This window comes from Ursus arctos, unplaced genomic scaffold (genome assembly GCF_023065955.2).
Source record: "Ursus arctos isolate Adak ecotype North America unplaced genomic scaffold, UrsArc2.0 scaffold_23, whole genome shotgun sequence".
In the NCBI taxonomy this organism is placed as follows: Eukaryota; Metazoa; Chordata; class Mammalia; order Carnivora; family Ursidae; genus Ursus; species Ursus arctos.
Genome location: NW_026622908.1, coordinates 39,432,306 through 39,453,491, shown reverse-complemented (window position 1 = coordinate 39,453,491; position 21,186 = coordinate 39,432,306). Strand labels below are relative to the sequence as shown.

Here is a 21,186-nt window from a genome sequence, read left to right as displayed (position 1 = left end):
CACAGTCATTCCGAGGGTGCTAGAGGTGGGAGATGGCATTGTTTTCAAACGCTTTGGCTGTCTCAGAATTAACTTAGAGTTTCTGACCGTGCACATGGCAGAAGGTATTTAGACACAGTTCTTTTAGGGGAGATGTGTTCCTGGGGCAGAGCCCCTGAATCCAGACTAGAATTCAAACTTTATCCTCTACTTAAAGGGTCTCCTCAAGCCACCCCCTCCTCTAGGGGAGCTGAAACGCTCTGGAAAACTCGCTTAGCTCCTATGGGCACCAGGTCGTAACCTTCTTGGAAAGAGAGTCATGTGGTGCCAAGTGCAAGTCCTGGGTTCAAATCCTGACTCTGCTGTTGACAAGCTGGGTCTGCTGGGGTGTTTCTGAGTCTCCGTTTCCTTATTTCTGAGTTGTTGTGCCTGACACATATTAAGTACTCAAAAAATCATGGCTGATTTTATTCTTTTTTTTAAAAAAGATTCTTTATTTGAGAGAGAGAGAGAGAGAGAGACAGAGAACGAGTGGTAGGAGGAGCAGAGGGAGAGGGAGAAGCAGACTCCCCGCTGAGCGGGGAGCCTGATGCAGGGCTCCATCCCAGGACCCTGAGATTGTGACCTGAGCCGAAGGCAGACGCCCCCTGATTTTATTCTTATTGTTATCATTCATTCAACTTCCTCAGCCCAAATGCATTGAGTATAGTGGTTTTCCCAGGAATGAGGATAAGGCGGAAGAAATGACCCTGGAGCCACACTGGTCCTCAGGGAAGCTCATGAGTGACAAGGTGGACAAGAGTGATGACAGCCAGCTCGAAGGCACCGCTCAGTAGAACAACCTGAATGGTGGGAGAAAGCAGAGTCAGTTTTAAAATATCTGAAGCGCTCCTTCTGACATGCCAAGATAATGCTCTTTAGGCTTCTGTAAAGGCAGTGCCTAGACATGGATAGGGTTTGGAGATGGGATGCTCCTGGGACACCCTACTTTGTTTTGGGTAGCAGATGTGCAGAGGGTCCTCATATTATTCTTGCAAAATTTTCAGGAACCCCTCTTACAACTTTACGGGTCCCGTTGTGTGAGCCCAGGAAGAGCTCAGACTCAGGGGACAGGGGTTGTGGAGGACACCCACTGACTTCGATCTCCATCACCCCCCCCCCAGCTTGGGAAGTCTTAGATGAAGGTCAAATAAAACCATGGCAGGGACGGCGAGAGCACTACTGAGGCAGTCACTGGGGGACTGACGGTCCCCTGCCTGCCTTCTCCACCCTCCAAATAAAAGCAGCTGGTAAGAAACTACAGGAATCCAACTGACCCCCCCCCCCCCAACCCACCATCACCTGGGGGCAGAGCCCCCTCCTGCAGACAGTGCAATGGAACAGGCTCTGTGTCTTGGTAGGTACAACCCCAGCCTCTGGAGCAGGGCTGCATCCAGGTCTGGCTCCCCACTTACAAGCTGTCCTTCTTTTTTTAAATTAATTAATTAACTTGAGGGGGTGGGGAGGGACAGAGGGAGAGGGAGAGAGAGAGAATTTCAAACAGCTTCCCCGCTGAGTGCGGAGCCTAATGAGATGCGGGGCTCGATCTCATGACCCTGAGATCATGACCTGAGCCCAAATCAAGAGTGGGACGCCTAACCGCCTGAGCCACCCAGGCATCCTACAAGCTGTTCTTAATTAGCCTCTGCTTCCCCCTTGCTAAAAAGGGGATAATAATAGCCACACACATCATAGCAGTGCTGTACAGATAAGATGAGACTGTAAATGTGAAATACTGGGCACGCAGGAAGAAATGTTATCTGTTGTTGTGATTACTCTCTTTGGGGTGGGATTTGTGCTCTGCCTGGAGGCTTCTTGGGAATACATTGCTAATTGTCACAGGCCCTGAAGTGCCATCTGTCCTGTGAGATTATTATTATTTTTTTGAGACTAAAGGCTTTTGGTCTTCTAGAGAACCTTTTTTTTTTTTTAAAGGATTTTATTTTTAAGTAATCTCTACACTCAATGTGGGTCTTGAACTCACAACCCTAAGATCAAGAGTCTCCATCCCCACCGACTGAGCTAGCCAGGCGCCCCTGGAGAGTCTTGTTAGTAAGCAAACATTCTAAGCATTCCAGCAACTGTCCTGCCAGGTGGCTCGCTGGGCAAGGACCTGGGGTGGGCACAGGGTGAGTGTCTGGGGTTGCAGAGGGACCTGGAAGAACATCGGGCCAGACAACAACTCTCTGACCCGACGTTTTGTCCTGGGCTGCATTCCCCAAACCACCCATGTTATTTAAACTGAAGTCTAGCCCCCAGGATTGTTCTGAAGTTTTGGTGCAGGAGAGATGAGTTGAGACCCGCTCTTGGCATGTGGAGGTGAAACCGCTGGCCCACAGCTAGAAGGGCCGGCTGAGATGTTGGCCCTTCCTGGAATCCTGAACTGGTCTCTCCACCACCCTTCCCCATGACTGCTTTTTTTTTTTTTTAAGATTTTATTTTTATTTATTTATTTGATAGAGATAGAGACAGCCAGCGAGAGAGGGAACACAAGCAGGGGGAGTGGGAGAGGAAGAAACAGGCTCATAGCGGAAGAGCCTGATGTGGGGCTCGATCCCATAACGCCGGGATCACGCCCTGAACTGAAGGCAGACGCTTAACCGCTGTGCCACCCAGGCGCCCCACCCCATGACTGCTTTTTGAAAAGGTCATGAGCTTTTGATATTTACTTCAGCCATCATCTACCGAGTGGCTGCTGTTGTGTTAGGCGCCCAGAGTGCAAAGAGGAGAGGGATGTCCCAGTCTGTAAGTCCAACGAGCCTAAGGCTGGTGGCTCTTGGACCTCCCTGCTGACAACTTCCTGTCCCCTCCCTGGTGGAGAAGGGCCAGGAGGGCGTTCTGCTCCTGGAGACAGCAAGAGCAGAGGCTTGGAGGTGTAACAATGCGGTACATTCAGGAAGTGAGCGGCCCCAGATGGAGGAGTAGGTCATGTGGGTGGTCAGATGGTGAGACCAGGGAGTCCTTATCTTCGGTGAGTGGAGCCACTGGAGGTTTTTATATGGGGGAAATGACACGTGCTGGCTTTCGTTTTTCTTGTAATAGCTATCACAACGATTGGTATTGAGCATTTCTTGTGATAGGCATTAAATAAGGCTTTACCAAGTTATCTTGTTCTTTTTCAAGATTTATTTATTTATTTGAGAGAGAGAGCGCATGTGCTCGCGAGTGAACGGTGGGGAGGGGCAGAGGGAAAGGGAGAGAATCCTGATCAGACTCCCCAGTGAGCATGGAGCCCAACGTGGGGCTTGATCCCAGGACCCTGAGATCGTGACCTGAGCCAGAATCAAGAGCCTGCCACTTAATGGACTGAGCCACCCAGGTGACCCCCAAGTTATCTTATATTAGACCCTTTTACAGATGAGGCTGGGAGAGCCCACAAAACCCAATCATGTAGCGGCAGACAAACCCACGTCTATCCAACACCAAAGCCCTTGCTATTAATGGCTCTTCAACCTCCCTGAACCTCAGAGTCCCCATCTATAATACTTCCCTCATGGGGTTGTTTAATGAACTTAAGGAGTATGTGGGCTCTTGGTACAGTGTCTGGCACATTGTAAGCGCTCAGTGAATGTTAGTCACTGTTATTTTTGGTATTGTTGTTGTTATCTGTTGTAGAGAGTGCCGCTGGCATGCCAGGTGTTGGGTGGTACCTTGATGTTCGAAACCACATGGGCTGGCATGAGTAAACCGCGCTAGAAAAGCCACTCCTGCCCGAGCAGGGTGCTGACTAGGGTGCGGGGCCAGAGTCTGCCTGCACCCACCCCAGTTGCTGTGGTTACCGACCTGGGCACCTCATTCGATCTGTCACGGGTGCCTCTCCAGCTCAGGTCTGGGTGACCCCGTTCCCACAACTGCTTCTCTGAGGCTTCCTGCTGCACCCTCTGGTTTCCGTTCTGCTGCCGCTGAGCGGTGGCCCACCCCGCCAGTGGCAGAATGGTGGATGGACTGGGGGGACCGAAGTCCAGGAGGCTGTTGGAAGTCTCCAGGGGAGACAAGGTCAAGGCTGGAAGGGCACAGTCATGGGAATGGAGAGAGAAGGCAACTTTTGGAATATTTTGGATTTAAACCGAGATGTGGCAATCTAACATCACAAGGAGAAGACAAAGGGAGATGTGAAAAATAATATCTCTCACTTAAATGGCCTGATTACCCTACTGTTGCCCTTTCCATGCTCCCCTCTGTGGATCTCATCCATTCCCATGGCTTTAAATACGTTTTTAGGCTGACAGTCTCCAAATTCCCAATTCCCTGACCTCCAGCCTTGAGTACTTAGCTGTCTCTTGCTCTCTTCACTTGGTTGGCTCGCAGGCATTTCAAACACAACATCTCCAAAATAGAACTCCCAAAATGATTTGCCTGCCTCACCCCCAAACCTGTTTTTCCATCTCAATCAATGGTACGACTCTTCCTCGCATTAAAGCTAGAAAATATGGGGATCAACTTTGATGCCTCCCCCTTCCTTACCCCTGGGATTCCCTCCATCAGCTAGTCCCATAATTTCTACCTTGGGGATATATCACAAGGGAAACACGTCACCATCTGCACTGCCACCATCCTGGGCCAAGCCACTTCCATCTCTCACCGGGGTGACTGTGAGTCCACACTGCCTCCCCTCGTCTATTCTGTCTCCAAATTCCAGCCACAGTGATCTTTTAGGAACTTAGATTTGGCTGTTAATCATCTTACCTCATGAATTCCAACCATGCTTAGCATAACCACCAGCACCTTCCTGAGGCTTACAAGGTCCTGCACGGATCTCAGCTTCATCTGCCTTCCTCCTCCCCTTCACTCTTCTTCAGCCCCACCTGCTTCCTTGCAGTCCCCATAACATGCCAAGTCTTTCCTTCCTTGGGTCCTCACCCATGGTTCACATTGTTCCCACTGTCTGGAATGTTGTGCCCCATCGTTGCCAGTTCCTTTTCCTCCTTCAAGCTTCAGCCTAAATGTTCCCTCTCAGGTCACTGCCTACAGCCTAAGGAGGTTCCACCATCTTTCTCAACACCCTCTTTCGTTAATCACTTCATTCAGAGGATGCACTGATCACAAGTTGAGATTTGTTATTTTTTCATCTTGTTTATTGCTTGTCTCCCCCTCCAGAGTGTCAACTCTAGGAGGCCAGCCAGGCACATAAGAAGGTGCCAATAGATATTTGTTGAGTTAGTAAGCAGGTAGACAAAGGGCACACACCTAGGCAGCACAGAGGGCCAGGAGAACCCCTATATTCTTGGGGTGGGCAGAGGGGCTGTCTAAGGGTCATGGAGACTTGAGAATGAGGGACAGGAGAGAAGTGTCAGTAACCAAGAGAGGAGTGCCATAGTGGTTGGGGATGCTATTGGCTCCAGGTAACGGCAACCTGTCCAGTGGCGATGTAGACAGAGATGATTTTTCTCATAGTCAGAATGTTTGGTGGCAAAGCTCTGGGCAAGTGTTGCTGAGGTGCTCTTGGCCTTCCCTCAGCTTCAAGCATCACATCCTCACACAACTGAGTTCAAAGACAGGAAACAGGGAGCAGCATGGGGCAGACATCCTCCTCACATGTCTCTCTCTTATTGGTGGGGGGTGGGATGTTGGAAGGGCTTTGTCCAGAAGACTCCAACAGATGTTCCTCCACATTCCGCTGGTTAGAAAGGACACATGCCTGCCCTTGGACCAGGGCCTGTGCCCACCCTGCTGAAATAAAAGAATCTCTTTCCTGTCCTTGAACAAAGTTGGGCTTGTGCCAGCTGAGGAGAAGGGGAATGGCTTTTGAGTAAGCAATGCACAGTGTGCTCTAAGCACATTTCATCAGGAAGAGTTTTTTTTGTTGGTTTGATTGAGGTAAAAGGGTCAGGTAGGGTGGGTATTGAGCAGTGGCTGCCAGAGTTGATGCTTATAGACTATTTGTGGTCCTTGAGAGAGCAGTTCCCATAGAGTGGTTGGGCTGGGCTGCCCACTGCAGGCTTAGGAATTAGTGGGAGAAATTTAGGAGAGGAAGGTGGACTACCAGGAAGTTTGATGTTAAAGGTAAGAGGAGAGATGGGACAATCTCTGGCCACAGGAGGCAGACACAGAGATCTTTCCAGTTTGGGGCAGATTTGAAGATGTTTATTGGATGAGCCAAAGAAGCCAGCAGGAGAGAAGGGAAAGCAAAGTGGGGTAGTTGATTTCCTTGCCTTGAAAGAGGCGTGGGGATGGGTTCAGGTGCACAAGAGGGGGTGGCTGTTACTGGACAGAGTGGGGAGGCTTTTCTGGAGACTCAGATGCCTTCTGAGATGGGAGAAGGGTCGCAGGATGGTGAAGATGCCCAGGGATGAAGATTCCCCTCACTCTCCTTTGTGTGACAATGGACTCATTTAGAGAGCGAACGGGTGACCTTGACATTTCCAGTACCTTTGTTTTAACATTCTGATATAACAGACGAACAACAACAACAACAACCCCAGATCCACTTGTGTGGTTGTACACTGGAAAGTCCAAGGACAAAGCCTGATCCTTGGATTTTCTTGTTTAGACGGACAGAGCGGCCCGGCACATGGTCAAGGGTGTGGTTATGATATCATGCCGTCCAGAGGGTGCAGGACACTTAACAGACAGCACAGAGCTTCCAGATCCTGCAGCCGATGGGCAACAGGGTGGAGGGGGAGCGCCCTGAGTTGGGCAGAGAGGACTCAGGTCCCAGGTCCAGGCGTACCACTTACAAGCTGGGGTTCACTGGTGTCCTTCAAGCCTGTGACCTCATCTGCAGCGGGTTGGGCTGTGACAGCTCCTCTCCTCCCTCCTCGCCCACACGTTTAAAATGTGCATGCTCCTTACTGGGAGCTAGGGGAGTGCCCTGCCCTCTCCATGTCCCTCTCTGGGGAGTTTTGACCCTGCTCAGTACCCCTTGGAACAGGACGGTGTTTTCTTTCACCATTAACCCTGGTCCCTCACTTCTGGCATCTTTTCCCCTTTGTTTTGGGGAATGATGGCATAGGGCCCAGCTAGTAGAATTGGGAGCCAAACCTTTCTCCTCTATTTATTCAGATCGTAGCTATGGATGCAGCAAAAAGCAAACAGAAGTTTGACTAGATATATGAGCTCAATATTCCACAACATTTGAAGCTGGTGCCTACGTACGTAGGAGGCATAAAACACAACATTATGTTAGAATGAATAATAGCCCCAACAGAAAAAAAGAGTGTGTTTTTAAGAAAAAATCCTTAGCAGAAATGTTCAGATGGTAAGTTGGTAAGATTGACATTGGCTCTGTATGTCTCCGCCTCAAGAGCTCGTTAATGTCCACCCACATCGTGTGCTGCCTCTTGGGGCGTGAGCTCTGAAGGGGACACGTCTTCTCTTAGGCCACCCTCGTTAGCTGGCATGTGAGGTTGGATGCTGACCTCAAGAGGGCTCTGTGCATGTCTCATGGCTTCGCTGGGGGATGCTGATGTTGGTAAGAAGTGAGGAGCGGGATCGTTTAGTCCCATCAAAGCTACCACAGTCAGATCAGTCCTGCCCATCCCTGGGTCGCCTGGACTCTACTTCCTCCTGACCCAAATGTGACAAATGATAGTTTTTCCCTCATGGGCTGGCTATGGGGATTTGATGAGTTTACCCCTGTGAAGTGTCTAGGAAAGTGCCCAGGTGGGATCAGTTACTCAACCCACAAACAGAGTGCCAGCCACTTTTGGGAAGGAAGCCCCAGATGCGTCTCTGCCCTCAAAGAGTCAGCCTCTAGCTGGAGAAAGAACATGGACCTTGTGGAAATCAATCGAGAACCAGAGCAACCTCCAAGACCGGCCCTTCCCAATGGCATGGACGACTTCCTGGAGGGCCAGCAGCTGCTGGGTGGGGCGCACTGTCAGCCGGCCCTGCTTAATCTCCTGGCAGCCGAAGCAGCGAGAAAGGAGAATCTGGTATTCATTGTGTGGTTGTTTCTAATTTCCTTCTGCTTTCGAGATCCTCTTCTGAGGGAGAACAATGCCCTGAACAAGGCTCAGGCTTCCTTGTCCAGGCACCCGCCCAGCTGTGGGGGAGGTGGCGCCCCAGAGAATACAATGGCTGGCACTCCAAGGGCAGATGGCGTTTGACTCCTGTCCTCTGAGAGCGCTGGGGACAGTGGGGTTTGGCGGCTGGTTCGAATCCCAGCCTATTGTTTGCTGTTATATCCCTGGGGCTTTAAGCAAGTCCCCCCCCCCCCCCCGTCTCATTCATGAGTGGTATTTATAAACTGTCTCTATTTGCTGAGGAAGGACAGTCCTTCCTGTGTCACCAGGTACAGGTACAAATACAGAAAAGTTTGTCCGAGGCTGGGTGGGCGGAAGGGGCCATGGAACTCCCATAGGACCTAGATTCTGGAACCATCAGCCTCCGCCATGTGCCCCCATGCCACCATACCCCCAGAAGGAGAGGGTGGTGTTGGGTCCTTGGCAGCATTGCCCTGGCCAGGGCCAGCGCACAGACCGGTGTGGGAGGGATCCTCAGCAGAGGGCCTTGGGCCGGACATTTCCCCAGCCAGTGTCTTGTAAGTCTGGTGGGAGCAGGAGGCCCAGGACCGGGACCAAGGAAAGGGCACAGTTTCCTCATCCCTTTCTGTCTTCATACTTGGCCTCTTGTTTGTGGATCTCAGGACATTTACCAGCCTTGCTGGGTTTCTCTTTTACCACTAGAAAGAGGAGAGAATCCAGAAGTGAGTGACCCTCACGTGGGACAGGGCAGGAGAAGGCCGAAGGGCTGACTAGGGTCTTTCAAATCCACAGGGCTTTACTGAGGGAGAGGCCGTGGGAGCGGCAGGTGGGAAGCCGATGTGCAAGGGCTAGGGCAGGGCAGCCGCCTGTGCGTGGGGGGCCCCCACTTAAGTCCATCCAGTGCCACCATCACCCTCTCTGCACATTCACATGCCCTCTGTGCACTGTTTGTTTAATGGTGCTCTTGAAATAAATTTATTTTTAAAACCTCACATTTAATTAAAAAGAAATCTTGGTCACTACCATAAATGAAATCTGGCATTTTTCTAATAATCGTTGACACGAGTTCATAATTGTTAAAATGAAAATATTCATCACGGAACCACTGAAGTCTTGGGCTTTGTGTAAGTTCCTGGTGTGGACTTTTATACACAAGGGGGTCTCCATGGGTGTCTGATGGCGACATTTGGGGCGAGCTTGGTGTTGGCAAGAAGTAATGAGTAGGGTGATTCACGCCTACGGGTGACCCCGTCGAAGACGTTTCAGGAGGGCATCCCTGCTGCTTGACCTGAGGCCCCCGGCTCCAATCCAGCATCTTCAGTGTGGGAGAATGACAGTGTCTCCTTCAGAGGCTGGGTGAGGATGGACTGAATTCACATTTTTATAAGGTGTTTAGCAGTGTCTAGTGTATAGTAAGCGCTCAGTAGGCGTTACAGCCACGGTAACGCGGGAGGTTCCGGGTGAGGGCTGCCCTGGGGGCGGGGTCCCTCATCTGCCTGCTTGGCTGCAGGGCCAGGACAGACCCGAACTCCAGGTTCCCTCCCGCTCTCCACCCACCTCTGTTGCTCTCCAGCTCCCCTGTTGGGACAGGTGCGGCCAGGTGGTATGCCCATCATCACCCTCATGATGACAGAATTAAACCTAAGATGTGATCATGGCATTAGTCATCTCAGAACACTCCCGTGGGGATAGGTGGTCATCCGTGTCCACTGGAGGCTCTGGAACAGACTGTCAGAGACCAGCACTCATGTGCACACGTGGGGGGCTTGTCGGATCTGAGGCTGCTGCTCTCTCTGAGCAGCTCTGGTTGTTTCTGGAATAGGACGCACGGCTTGGAGGGAGAAAGTTGCTGTGGGAAGCAGTCCCAGGTTCCCTGGTGGGACTGGAAATTCTGCCTCAAGCCCTGGAATTCTGACTTCCTGTTTGGCCTGGCTTTGTTCCCCCACATATTTGGCTCGGGTGCACCCTCTCCCTCCCCCCGGGATCCGGGATCCATTTCCTCATCTGTAAAATGAGGGGGTTGCACTAGATCATATCGAAGGCTCTCTTCAGCTTGAAAAAGCTATGATTTGCCTCCCACCCCCTTACTGTTCCCTTGGGCCTCTTGATTGACAGAAGGAAGGTGGGAAGGAAACGGGAGGAACCGAGAGAGCTGTGCGTCCTACAAGGTACAGGACAGGCCCCAAAGCACAGGAGTTTTCAGCCCCAAATGTCCGTGGCACTGAGGCTGGGAAACCTTGCGTGGGGGGGAGGTGAAGGGAGGAAAAAGCAAAGGCGTCATAACTGCCCTAGAGATGAGAAGTGGGTAGGTGAATGATGATAAAAGGGTAAATCCAGGGAGAAAAGAACATGCGTGGGGAAAAGGTTTATAAAGGGCGGACAGTGAAAGTTGCTAGGATGGGAAGAATGTGTCTGCCAAGTGATCACAGCTAGAGTTTTGGAGTAAGCTGCTGGCCTGAGAGTGTAAACAGTACTGAGGGGGACTGATATCCTCCCTTCTCTTTTCTGGCTCATTTTGGAAGATGCCCCCTTCCCCCAATTAGGGTCTCTGGAATTACAGCAATGCAGCCAGTCAGCAATGGTGCCCTTTGATGCTCTAAATTGGCCTTAGGATAACAGACTGGTTGGTCCAAAACAGGCAGTCATTATCATGTGAGCAACAGCATGCAAACCAGTCATGGTGAGTTTTTCTGTGCAACCTTTGCTCCTTATTGAAATAGCAGCTAATCTCCAGCTCTAGAGGAAGATACCGGGGAAAGCAAGATTAAAGGAAATTAACATAGAGAGGATGTCTTCATGACCTTGGGGGTGGGCAAAATTTTCTAAAACAGAATGCCCAAAGCACTGACTATAGAAGAAAAATTGGTAAGTTGAGCTTTATCAGAATTAAAACATCTCCTCATCAAAAGGCACCATTAAAAACATGGAAAGGTAAGCTTCAGACTCAAAAGAAATCTGCAATACATACATTCCACCAAGTGTTCATTTTCAGGATATGTGAAGAACCATGATAAATCAAATCAGAAGGGCACCTGGGTGGCTCAGTCGGTTAAGCTCAGGTCACGATCTCAGGGTCTTGGGATGAGTCCCGCACCAGGCTCCTCACTCAGCAAGGAGTCTGCTTGTCCCTCTCCCTCTGCCTCTGCCCCTCCCCCTGCTTGTGCTTAGTCTGTCTCTCTCAAATAAATCAATAAAATCTTTTTAAAAAATTCTTAAAATAAATCAGTAAGAAAAAGATGAGGACCCAATAAAAATTGGGCAAAAGACTTAATAGATGCTCACAAGATAACATATCCAGATGGCCAAACAAACTATAAAAAGGCGTTCAACTTCATTACTCATCAGGAAGATGCACGTTAAAACCACAAGGACATACCACTACACACACACCCCGCAGCTAGAATGAAAAGAGTGACAGTACCAGGTGCCACGGAAGATAGGGAGCCACTGGAACTACCATGCATTGCTATGGCGACTGCTGAAATGTACAATCACGTAGGAATATTGTTTGGTAGTTTCTGTTTAAGCTAGAGATATGCCTACTTCTTACCTCCGTCATTCCCCTCTGGGTATACGTATCTAAGAGATATGACAACACAGAGATATGTGCAGAATGTTCAAAAGCATTGTCTCCACATTTGAAATTCCCATCAACTGGAGGTTGAAGCAATAAACAAACGGTGGTATACTCATACACAGAGCGCTACACAGCGGTGAGAGCTTGCACGTCGCAGGATTTCATCACTACGAAGTTCGGTAGGAGGCAAAGCTAAAATATAAAGGGTCAAATCATAGTTATATCTAGTGGAGCTATGGCCTGAGAAGGAGCATGAGAGAACCTTTTGGGGTACTAGAAATATTCTATGTCTGGACTGGTACTTACATAAAATGCATATACATGTAAATGATTATCAAGCTGTCCATTTATGTGTTTTATTTTATTTCATTTTTAAAAGATTTATTTATTTGAGAGACAGAGAGAGAGTGAGCGGGGGCAGGGGTGGGGGATAGGGGTGGGAAGGGGCAGAGGAAGAGAAATCCTCAAACAGGCTTCCCACTGAGGGCTGAGCCTGACACATGGGGCTTGATCGCAGGATCCTGAGACCGTGACCTGAGCTGAAACCAGGAGTCGGGTGCTCAGTTGACTGAGTCACCCAGGCACCCCAATTATTTTATTTTATTTGACTTTATTTATTTTATTTTATTTATTATTATATTATTTTATTTCATTATTATTATTCATTTATTATTATGTTTCATTTATATTAATTTATATTGTATTATTTTTATTTATATATTTATTGTATTTATTTATTTTATGTTTTTATTTTAATTGCAGTTAGTTAACATACAGTGTTATATTAGTTTCAGGTGTGCAATAATGTAATTCAACCCTTCCGTACATCCCTCTGTGCTCATCTTGACCAGTGCACTCCTTATGTACTTGACTATATATTCGATGTAGGTTAGACTTCGATTTAAAAAAATGAAAAGAAATGCAGATTCTCATGTCCAAGGGAAGTAGTAATGACAGCAATTTATTGAACACTCAAGGTATGCTAGATGTTTTATATAAATTATTTCATTGAATCCATCCAAACCACCCTGTCAGCTAGGTATTATTCTCATTTTACAGAAGACGAAACTGAGACTTCATAAGGAAAATAGCTTCCCGGAACCTCACCGCTGCAAAACACAGGATCAAGAACCTGCACCACTGTCCATGTTCTTGCTACTTGGCTTGGGATCTTAGGGTGATGCTGGTGCAGCATCAAAGCTTCCCCTCCAAGCACCAAAGCCGTAGATACAATTTTTTTAAAAGATTTATTTATTTATTTGACACAGAGAGAGAGACAGCCAGCGAGAGAGGGAACACAAGCAGGGGGAGTGGGAGAGGAAGAAACAGGCTCATAGCAGAGGAGACTGATGTGGGGCTCGATCCCAGAATGCCGGGATCACGCCCTGAGCCGAAGGCAGACGCTTAACGACTGAGCCACCCAGGCGCCCCCATAGATACCATTTTTAAAAAAGATGTATTTATTTATTTATTTATTTATTTATTTATTTATTATTTACTTATTTATTGTTTATTTATTTTATTATTTATTTGTTTTTATTTGAGAGAGAGAGAGAAAGAGCGTGTGTGGCCACGGGGGGTGGGGGGGCAGAGGGAGAGGAAGAGAGAATCTCAAGCAGACTCCATGCTGAGCGTGGAGCCTGATGCAGGGCTCGATCTCACGACCCTGAGATCACGACCTGAGCTGAAACCAAGAGTCAGACACTCAACCGACTGAGCCACCCAGGCACTCTGATACCATTTTTAAAGAACACCTCGTCACGTCTCCTGATATTCCAGGATTTAATCTCTCTACTGTCTTAAAAAAGAAGGAAAAAACCCCCCAACATTGAATGGGGAAACTTCCCATGAATTTGTTCTAACTGGGAGAAGAACCTGTGGTTTCCTACCCACCCTGCTCACCCTAACTGTTCTGTGTTGTAAATTCTCTGAGAAACAAGTATTGAGTATTGGCCACAGCTGTCAATACTGGGAGCCAAGCTTGAGCTCCAGCTCTCTCTTCTTAAACTGGGAGGCTCTCGGGAAGTTACTTAGCTTCTCAAAGCCTTGTTGCCTTGTCTGTATAAAGGGGACAGTGGTACTTACCTTATAGTTTCATCGCAAGGGTTGAATGAGGTCTTACCTAAAAAGTGCTCAGCTCAGCAGCAGGATCATAGCAAGTGCCCAGTAAAGGGTCGTATAGAAACGTCAAAGCTGACACTACATTGATTCCACCCGGGCCTCTTAAAGAGGCTTAGCACCTTTCTCCTTCAAATGATTCAGCACACATATGAAAAAAAGAGTGACACTAATGATTTCTCTACGAAGTGGAGATACTTTGTGGGTTGGGTCAATCTCAGTGCTTTAGTAAGGGGTGGGGGAGGGAAGTCATTTTCAGCTAGACTGGGCAGAGAGAGGTATTAGGTGGGTGGGACTTTCTGAAATGGGTAAGATTTTGTCACAGAGACAGGACCAGGAAGGGGGGCGAGGGGAGGAGGTGGTACTCAGAGGGCAGAGGGGGAGTCTGGGAGTGGTGAGCCTGCCATTTTGGGAGGGCGCCTAAGTTTTATGCAGGAACGAGTGGAAGATAAGATTGGAAAGGAAGACTGTCTCCAGATGAGGCCCCACCAAGGACGCAGGACTCTGTCTGTAGGAAGAGGAGTCACTGGCCATGGTTGAGCAGGGAGGGTGTAAGATGAAGCCAGACCCACATGGGAGGTCAAAGTGACTGGGCCAGGAGGCCAGTGAGGAGAGAAAAATGCAGGTTCAGGTGGGGAGGAGTTTGGTGTGATCCAGGTGGAAGCAGCAGCATGGAAAGGAAGGGGTAAGTAGGTGGGGAGTGTGTGTGGGGGAGCTCCTGAAGTCTTGGAGCCCATTTCTTGAGTTTATGAAGCAGAGAGAAAGTCTGTGTGGAGATGGTAATGGAAGGCATTTCTTAATGGCTGAGACTGGAGGGGGTGCACCTCCTCCTTTCCTGGGTCCTCACCTTCAGTCTATTTGCATGTCCTCAAGAACACAGTGTCCTCTTCTGGTTTCAGGCTTGCACGGGGCACTCGAAGAACAGACACAGGCTTTCTACAAACTTCCTTTCCACCCTCACTGCCTAGGAACCACACGGAGGGAGGTGTATCAAGACCAAAACAGATCCAACAGCAGAGTAGTTTCCAAATCTAGCCCTCCCGAAGACAAGAGTTTGTTCAGATGCTCTACCAGGGGGTCGGAGGGATCTTTTCCCAACCCGTGCAAAGCCAAGGAACAGCCTCCTGATTTTATGGAGAGATGCACACAGTGTTTTGAATAAAAATCCCCCTGTTATTGTTGTTTTACAGATCTGTAGCTGTGGCCAGGAAGAAAGCCGCCCCCTCTGAAAGTTGTTTTTGTGACTGCTCTTTGGAGCATTGTTCTAAAAATGGGAAATTACATATTGCTGTGCCAAAGGAAACAAACACCTGCAGTTAAAGGAATACCTTCCACGAGGTGGCTTTTAGAGCCCCGGCCCGTTCTGGACCCAGGGCTGCCGCAGAAGTTCCACTCGGTGCGTTTCTTCACTTCTGACGGGATCGGGTGTGGGCTTACATTTGTAACTAGGGTGGCCTTTGGCAACTATAGGGCTCTGGTGATTGTCTTTCACTCATTCATTCAATAAACATCTATCGAGCATCTATGCTGGGTCAATGTTGGTGGTTTTCACTACTCCCTTCCCCAGTGCTAAAAATCGGGAGCGTGGGGCACCTGGGTGGCTCAGTGCGTTAAGCGTCTGACTCTTGATTTTGGCTCAGGTCATGATGTCAGGGTTGTGAGGTCGAACCCCGTGCTGGGGTCTGAGCTGGTTGTGGAGTCTGCTTAAGATTCTCTCTCTCTCTCTTAAATAAATAAATAAATTCAAATAAATAAATAAATAAAGTTTAAAAAAAAATCACAGGGAGAGTTGGCTTCCGGTCACTTTTTATTAATTTTCAGAGTCAGTGCCTGACTTCTGCCTCCATATCATGAGGCACTAGGGAGAGCCCCAGCACATTCTCTCCCTCCTTTCTCTTTCCTCTTTATCAGTCTACAAAAATAAAAATGTTATTTTTAGCCTGTCAGTCAATACGTTTCTTTACGCATATGATTTTTCAAAGTTTCCAGTTACAGGGGATACATACGGAGACTCTTGTTCTACGATGTGAGACATCGAAAGGTAATATTTTGGTTATCTGGTTAATAGTTAACATTTATCCACATTGATATAATTGCAAAATAATCAGGTCTTGAAATTCATCAAGGGTGAAATGAATACATTTCAGACAGATTCGTGGTTTAGAGAGAATCCAGTTTTATAAGCTGATCTCATCTTTATTGGAAGCAAGAGAGACAGGAGCAAGGCGAAACAATGAATTTACAACTTTTTGGAATACGTTGACTGTGGTTAGAACTTCCCACCCAGGAACACGTGCGATCCTCCGATGGGCTGGCCAGAGAGTGATGGCAGATCTTCTTTGGGAGTCAGGGTTATCTCTCGGGGGCCTCTTGCCGACCGACGTGGTCCCGCCTGGAAGAAGAGAGATGGGGATAAAAAGGCTCTCTACGTCTCTAACGTGTTTAATCTACTGTCTCAGTTTCCACATCGATCTCAACGTTTCCACCAGAGGCTTGGAAGCAGGACCCTGCTGTGCTGGATTCATATTTGAGTGCTTTTTTCCCCCCTTTTGCTTACCTGGATTTTCTAATTTTTCTTCAGGAACTGACAAGATAACACAAATTTGGATCACGCCCTCACGGGGCTCACGTTCGAGAGAGGAAAGCAGACATAAGCGAACATACTCCAGGGAGATAAGTGTACGACAGAGCCTAGATGAAGTGCGATGGTGGTAGAGAGAGCCCCCGGGCCTCGGGGCCGCAGGGGCAGGGCGGGAAGAGCCCAAGAGCTGAGTCTTGAAGGACCCGCAAATTTGCTAGATGTGGCAGAGAAATACAGGTGCCCATACAGGATGCCCAGTGAAACCTGAATTTTAGATAAATGATGGATTTTTTTCTTAGTATAGCTGTGTTCCAGATATTGCATGGATCACAAAGGGCGGAGTGTGGATCTTCAGGTGACTTGGAGAAGCGGAGGTACTTCAGGCAGTGGGAAGTGCCTGCAGAGGTGCGGAGATGGGAGCTGCGTGGATGCGGTGCGTCTTTCGGATGTAAACTCACAGGAGTGTAGATAAGTGTCCCCTGAGGAAGGAGGTCTGCCCACCAGGAGGACCCTCTGTTTGGCGCTGTTGGCATCCGGTTTCCTGTTTGCTTGCCCTTCCTTCCATTCCTCTGTCTTCCATAGACCGCACGCTTGGGGTGTCGGGGAACAGATGAGAAGTGGGACCTGGGTCTTTCTCCCGGCTTCGTCGCCTGGGAACCTGTGTGAGGGGACAGAATGAGAAGGGCTCCATCTCTCAGAGGAGGCAGCACACTAAGCCTTCAGACCCGTAGCTGCAACCGGATCACATTTATTTGCAAAGATTTTATTTATTTAAGAGAGAGCGAGAGTGGGGGGAGGGGCAGAGGGAAGGGAGAAGGAAGGGGAAGAATCTCAGTTTCTGTGCTGAGCCCGGAGCCCAGAGCGGGGCTCAATCCCATGACCCTGAGATCATGACCTGAGCTGAACCCAAGAGTCGGATGCTTAACTGACTGAGCCCTGCAGGAGCCCCCAGAAACATGTTTTTTCGTTTGCTCTGAGAACTGTCTAGTCGACTAGACAAGTATGTTCTCCGCCGTGGACAAGTCATGAAGGTTGGGCAGTGAGCACAGACTTAGTATCAAGAGCCCGGTTGAAGGGACACCCACGCAAGGCTCCTTGCCAACAGAGGCTGCCGTGATTCCCCCATCGCTCTGTCTTCCTGCTCAGGACCCCGTCTCTCTGGTGCTGTGGCCGGTCCCTCCTCTTTGGCACGTCAGCCCTTTCTGGTCATCCAGCGGGGCCCAGACAGCAGGTTAGATTTCCACTTACTAGATGACACCCCCATTCTTCACGTGACTCCCTCAGCACCTTGGTGGAGCGCAAGGTGTGGCAGAAATCTTTTCTCTTCGTTGGGGACCATCTCTTGGTTTGTCCCCGTAGACGGCTCACTACTTTCACTGTCTGTGAATTTGCCCCCCTAACTTGGAGCGCATCCTTGTTTCCAAGCCTGGTCCACTGCTGCCCCCCCAGTGGAGGCCGGAGCCACAGGCAGGGTCCGTCTCCAAGGAGGGCCTCCAGGGCCAGGGGAGGAGTCTGGACTTTATGCTATAGGAGACTGACAGCAGAGAAGGATTTTAGACAAAAGCATGGCATTTCTGTTTGATTTCTGGCAATCGTGGGGAGGGTATCGTGGAAGGGGGCAAGACTGAAATCTTAGAGACTGGGGGCCGAATAATGACTCCCAAAGATGCCCCCGTCTGAATCCCCAGAACTCGTGCTTATGCTAGGTTCCATGGCAAAGGGGAACGGAGGTTGCATGTGGAATTGAGATGACTAATCAGAGGTTGCCGAGTGGCCTTGAGCAGCTGGCTTAGCGGGGGGGGGGGGGGGGGGGTCTCTGCCATGCAAGCAGCACTGCTTTGTCTGCAGCAGAGGGAGGCAGAGGCGGAGACCAGAGCCAGAGAACAGAAGACGCTGCACTGCTGAGTTTGAAGGCATGGGGAGGACCACAGGGCCAGGAACAAAGGCGGCCTCTAGGAACGGTGAAGCAGGGAACCGGAGTCTCCCTAGAGCCCTCGGAAGGAACACAGCCTGCTGACATCTTGGTTTTTGGCACCGTGAAACCATTTTGGACTTCTGACGCCCAGACCTATAAGATAATACAATTTTTAAAGCCACTCTGTTTCTGGCCATCTGCTCTAGCAGCCATAGGAAACGAATTTAGAGACTATTTGCAATCATCCAGGCTACAGACGGTGAAGGTCTGCTGTTGGCGACAAGGGGCAGCAGGAAGGGGACAAGCTCAAGGGAAACTGAGGACATAGACTCAGAGATGATTTGACACATAGGGTTGGGGTGCAGAAGACCCTGAGGCTTGCTCCTCATCTCATCTGTCCCGCAAGGCAGCCCCGACCCGAACCTCCACCCGGTCCCAGGGCTGAGGGAGTACCCCCGGGTCACCGGCGCCACGGGAGAGAATTCTAAAGGACGCTCCGTCGTTACACGTCCCACAGTTAACACAGGACGGTCGGGCCCCACAGACACACAACCTCAGATATTTTATGGGTTAACTAGACTTTTGGGATGGGCTAGGAATCCCCTCACTTGGTGGGGAACAAATCTGAGTTCCGAACCCCAACACTGGCCACTGTGCTTGTTTAGCTGAATCTATTTTCAGATTTTTTTTTTCACATGTGCTATAGTTTTGTAATTTGAGTTTGCTCGTGGAAAGATGGGGGGTGGCTTACGACAGATGATTCACCCTCACATCGTCCCATGTGCCTGTTGGTGTGTTCCGCACACGCTTGGGAGAAGCGCTCCCTAATCACACGTTTCAGGATGTGTTGTTCGTGTGGCCCGTCAGCACAGATCAAGGAGCATTTCATCGTCTCTCTGAGGCCCTTCCGAGGGGCGGTCACCCTACGGAGAATTACCACCCACCCGGCCTCTCGGCCTTCGCAAACAGCATGCCTTGCCTCAGCCATAAACTCGACATAATTTTATCCACATCATCTAGATAAAGTTGATGCGGGCTGGTTTTGCTTCCTCTTCCTGCCTCGTGAGTCATTTATAGATGTTTCTGCCAGGCTAACCTCGACTGCCTTGCACTGAGGGTGTAAAACCAGCTTTCCTAGGGATCCGTCACGTCAGGGGACACGGTGACTTGCAGGGACGGCAAGCCCGGGATTTTGCACTGTGACGACACGTCTGAGACTCACCATTCCTTCCCTGCAAGAGTAAATGTTACTTTGAGGGCAGGTGGTGGGGGTGACAGACTATTTGCCAAGACCGTGTTCACCCAGATTCACCCTTTGGTTGACAATGTGATCGAGGAATGTGGTCTTTCCCCTGGGCTCCTCAGAGGTGTGAAGGCCAAAACGAATACAGTGCTAAAAATACAATTTCTTGGCTTTGTTTTCCTTTGTTTTATATATATATATATATATATATATAGAGAGAGAGAGAGAGAGAGAGAGACGAAATATATATATTTTGAGAGAAATATATATATAAAATATATACATATATATATTTTTGAGAGAAATATATATAAATATGTATACTTTTTTTTTTGCTTTGTTGGGACGCATTTAAATTTTTTCTTTAGATAGTTTGTGTGTAATGCTTCTCGAAGGCAGGAGGCTTACATTCGTACACTGGCCTCCCTGTGTTTTTGTTTGGCATATTCATAGTGAAAATGGCTGATTTTATAATTATATATTTAGATGATACAGGGGTAAACAGGCTTTTTCTCCTCCTCTCCTCTTCCTTCTTCAAATGTAGAAACCGTTCTTAGCTTGAGGTCCATTCAAAAACAGGCCATGGATGGGGCGCCTGGGGGGCTCGGTCAGTTAAGCGTCTGCCTTCGGCTCAGGTCCTGATCCCAGGGTCCGGGGATCGAGCCCCATATGGGCTCCCTGCTCAGTGGAGAGCCTGCTTCTCCTTCTCCCCCTGCTGTTCTCCCTCTCTCTGTTAAATAAATAAATAAATAAATAAATAAATAAATAAATTCTTCAAAAATAGGCCATGGCTTGAATGCACTGGCCGGAGTGTGTGGACCCATCTCTAACTTATGGGTAAGCACATGCAGTCAGAAAAGAACCCAACGAACATTCCTTCAGTTCTCCAGTTTCCTTCTGTTTTCTGGCAACACGCATCACACGGAGTCGTGCTCTTTCTGTGGTTGGGATCAGTTCATCTTGCATTCTGCTCCCTTAAACCTGAACACACGTTTCGTGTTCACAGCTCACATCCGTGCGGGTCACCTCCATCTCTAGCCCCCTTGAGGCCGACACTCGCTGCAATGTCACTGGACTTCCTTTCATCTCCAGATACCTGTGTTTTATTTGCCCTAGGTACGTACTTCTCGGGCTGTGAATAGGTAATTAAAATTCTGAACCTTTTACGACCCTGGATCTTTATCCGTTTGAACAATACTCATCTAGGTGGATGGCTCGCAGGGGGTGGGGGGGCGAAGGTATGTGAGTTGATGATGACCTGAGCAGCGAGGGAGTGAGTGTAGGAGGTGGGAGAGTCCGGAGGCCCCCCACCAGGGTCCCACCTTCTGCCAAGAATCTCTTTTGAAATTGCCAATCTTGATGACCTGCTCCGGAATTTTTACCACTGCAGTCCCTCCTTTGACCCACAGTCCCTCAGCATTGTCCCACAGTGATGGGGCGTGGTGGCCTGAGGACGTGCGTGCACGTGTGTTTTGGGGGTGGGTGGACATTGCTCATCAATCTTTATTGGCTTAGCAGATTCCTGCTTCTGGAATCTCCTTCTCTGTAGAGCAGGGGTTGGGGCCTGGGCTCTGGAATCTGGGTTGTGTGAAGACTAAATAAGAAATTGCAAGAATGCCCCCCAGCAAGTAAGCCAACTATAAAGATAATTATTAGGTTGCGCTTTCTGCTGCCAGACTTGAAAAGTGGGGCGGGAGGTCGAAGGTCAGCTCGAGCAGCGCCCCTTGGTCCTCTCGGGTTGTAGATTCTGCTGGACTCGCCCTTGGAATCGTCTGGGAATGGAATTATTACTAATTCCCAAGCTGACAC

General features: G+C 49.1%; 1 protein-coding gene across 3 annotated transcripts in view; it reads left to right on the top strand.

Annotated features, from left to right (window-relative positions):
- The window catches only part of AHNAK (AHNAK nucleoprotein), a 104,196-nt gene that overhangs the window by 73,065 nt on the left and 9,945 nt on the right, over window positions 1–21,186 (top strand). For 2 of the 3 annotated variants that reach the window (XM_026487633.4, XM_026487635.4), the window contains one exon: window positions 14,829–15,161. The exons of the other annotated variant lie outside the window; for it this stretch is intronic. In XM_026487633.4, coding sequence (XP_026343418.1) covers window positions 14,829–14,867 — 39 coding nt within the window. In that variant the 3' untranslated portion in view covers window positions 14,868–15,161. Of the gene's footprint in view, window positions 1–14,828; window positions 15,162–21,186 lie in introns of those variants that run through there. 3 annotated transcript variants of the gene reach the window in all.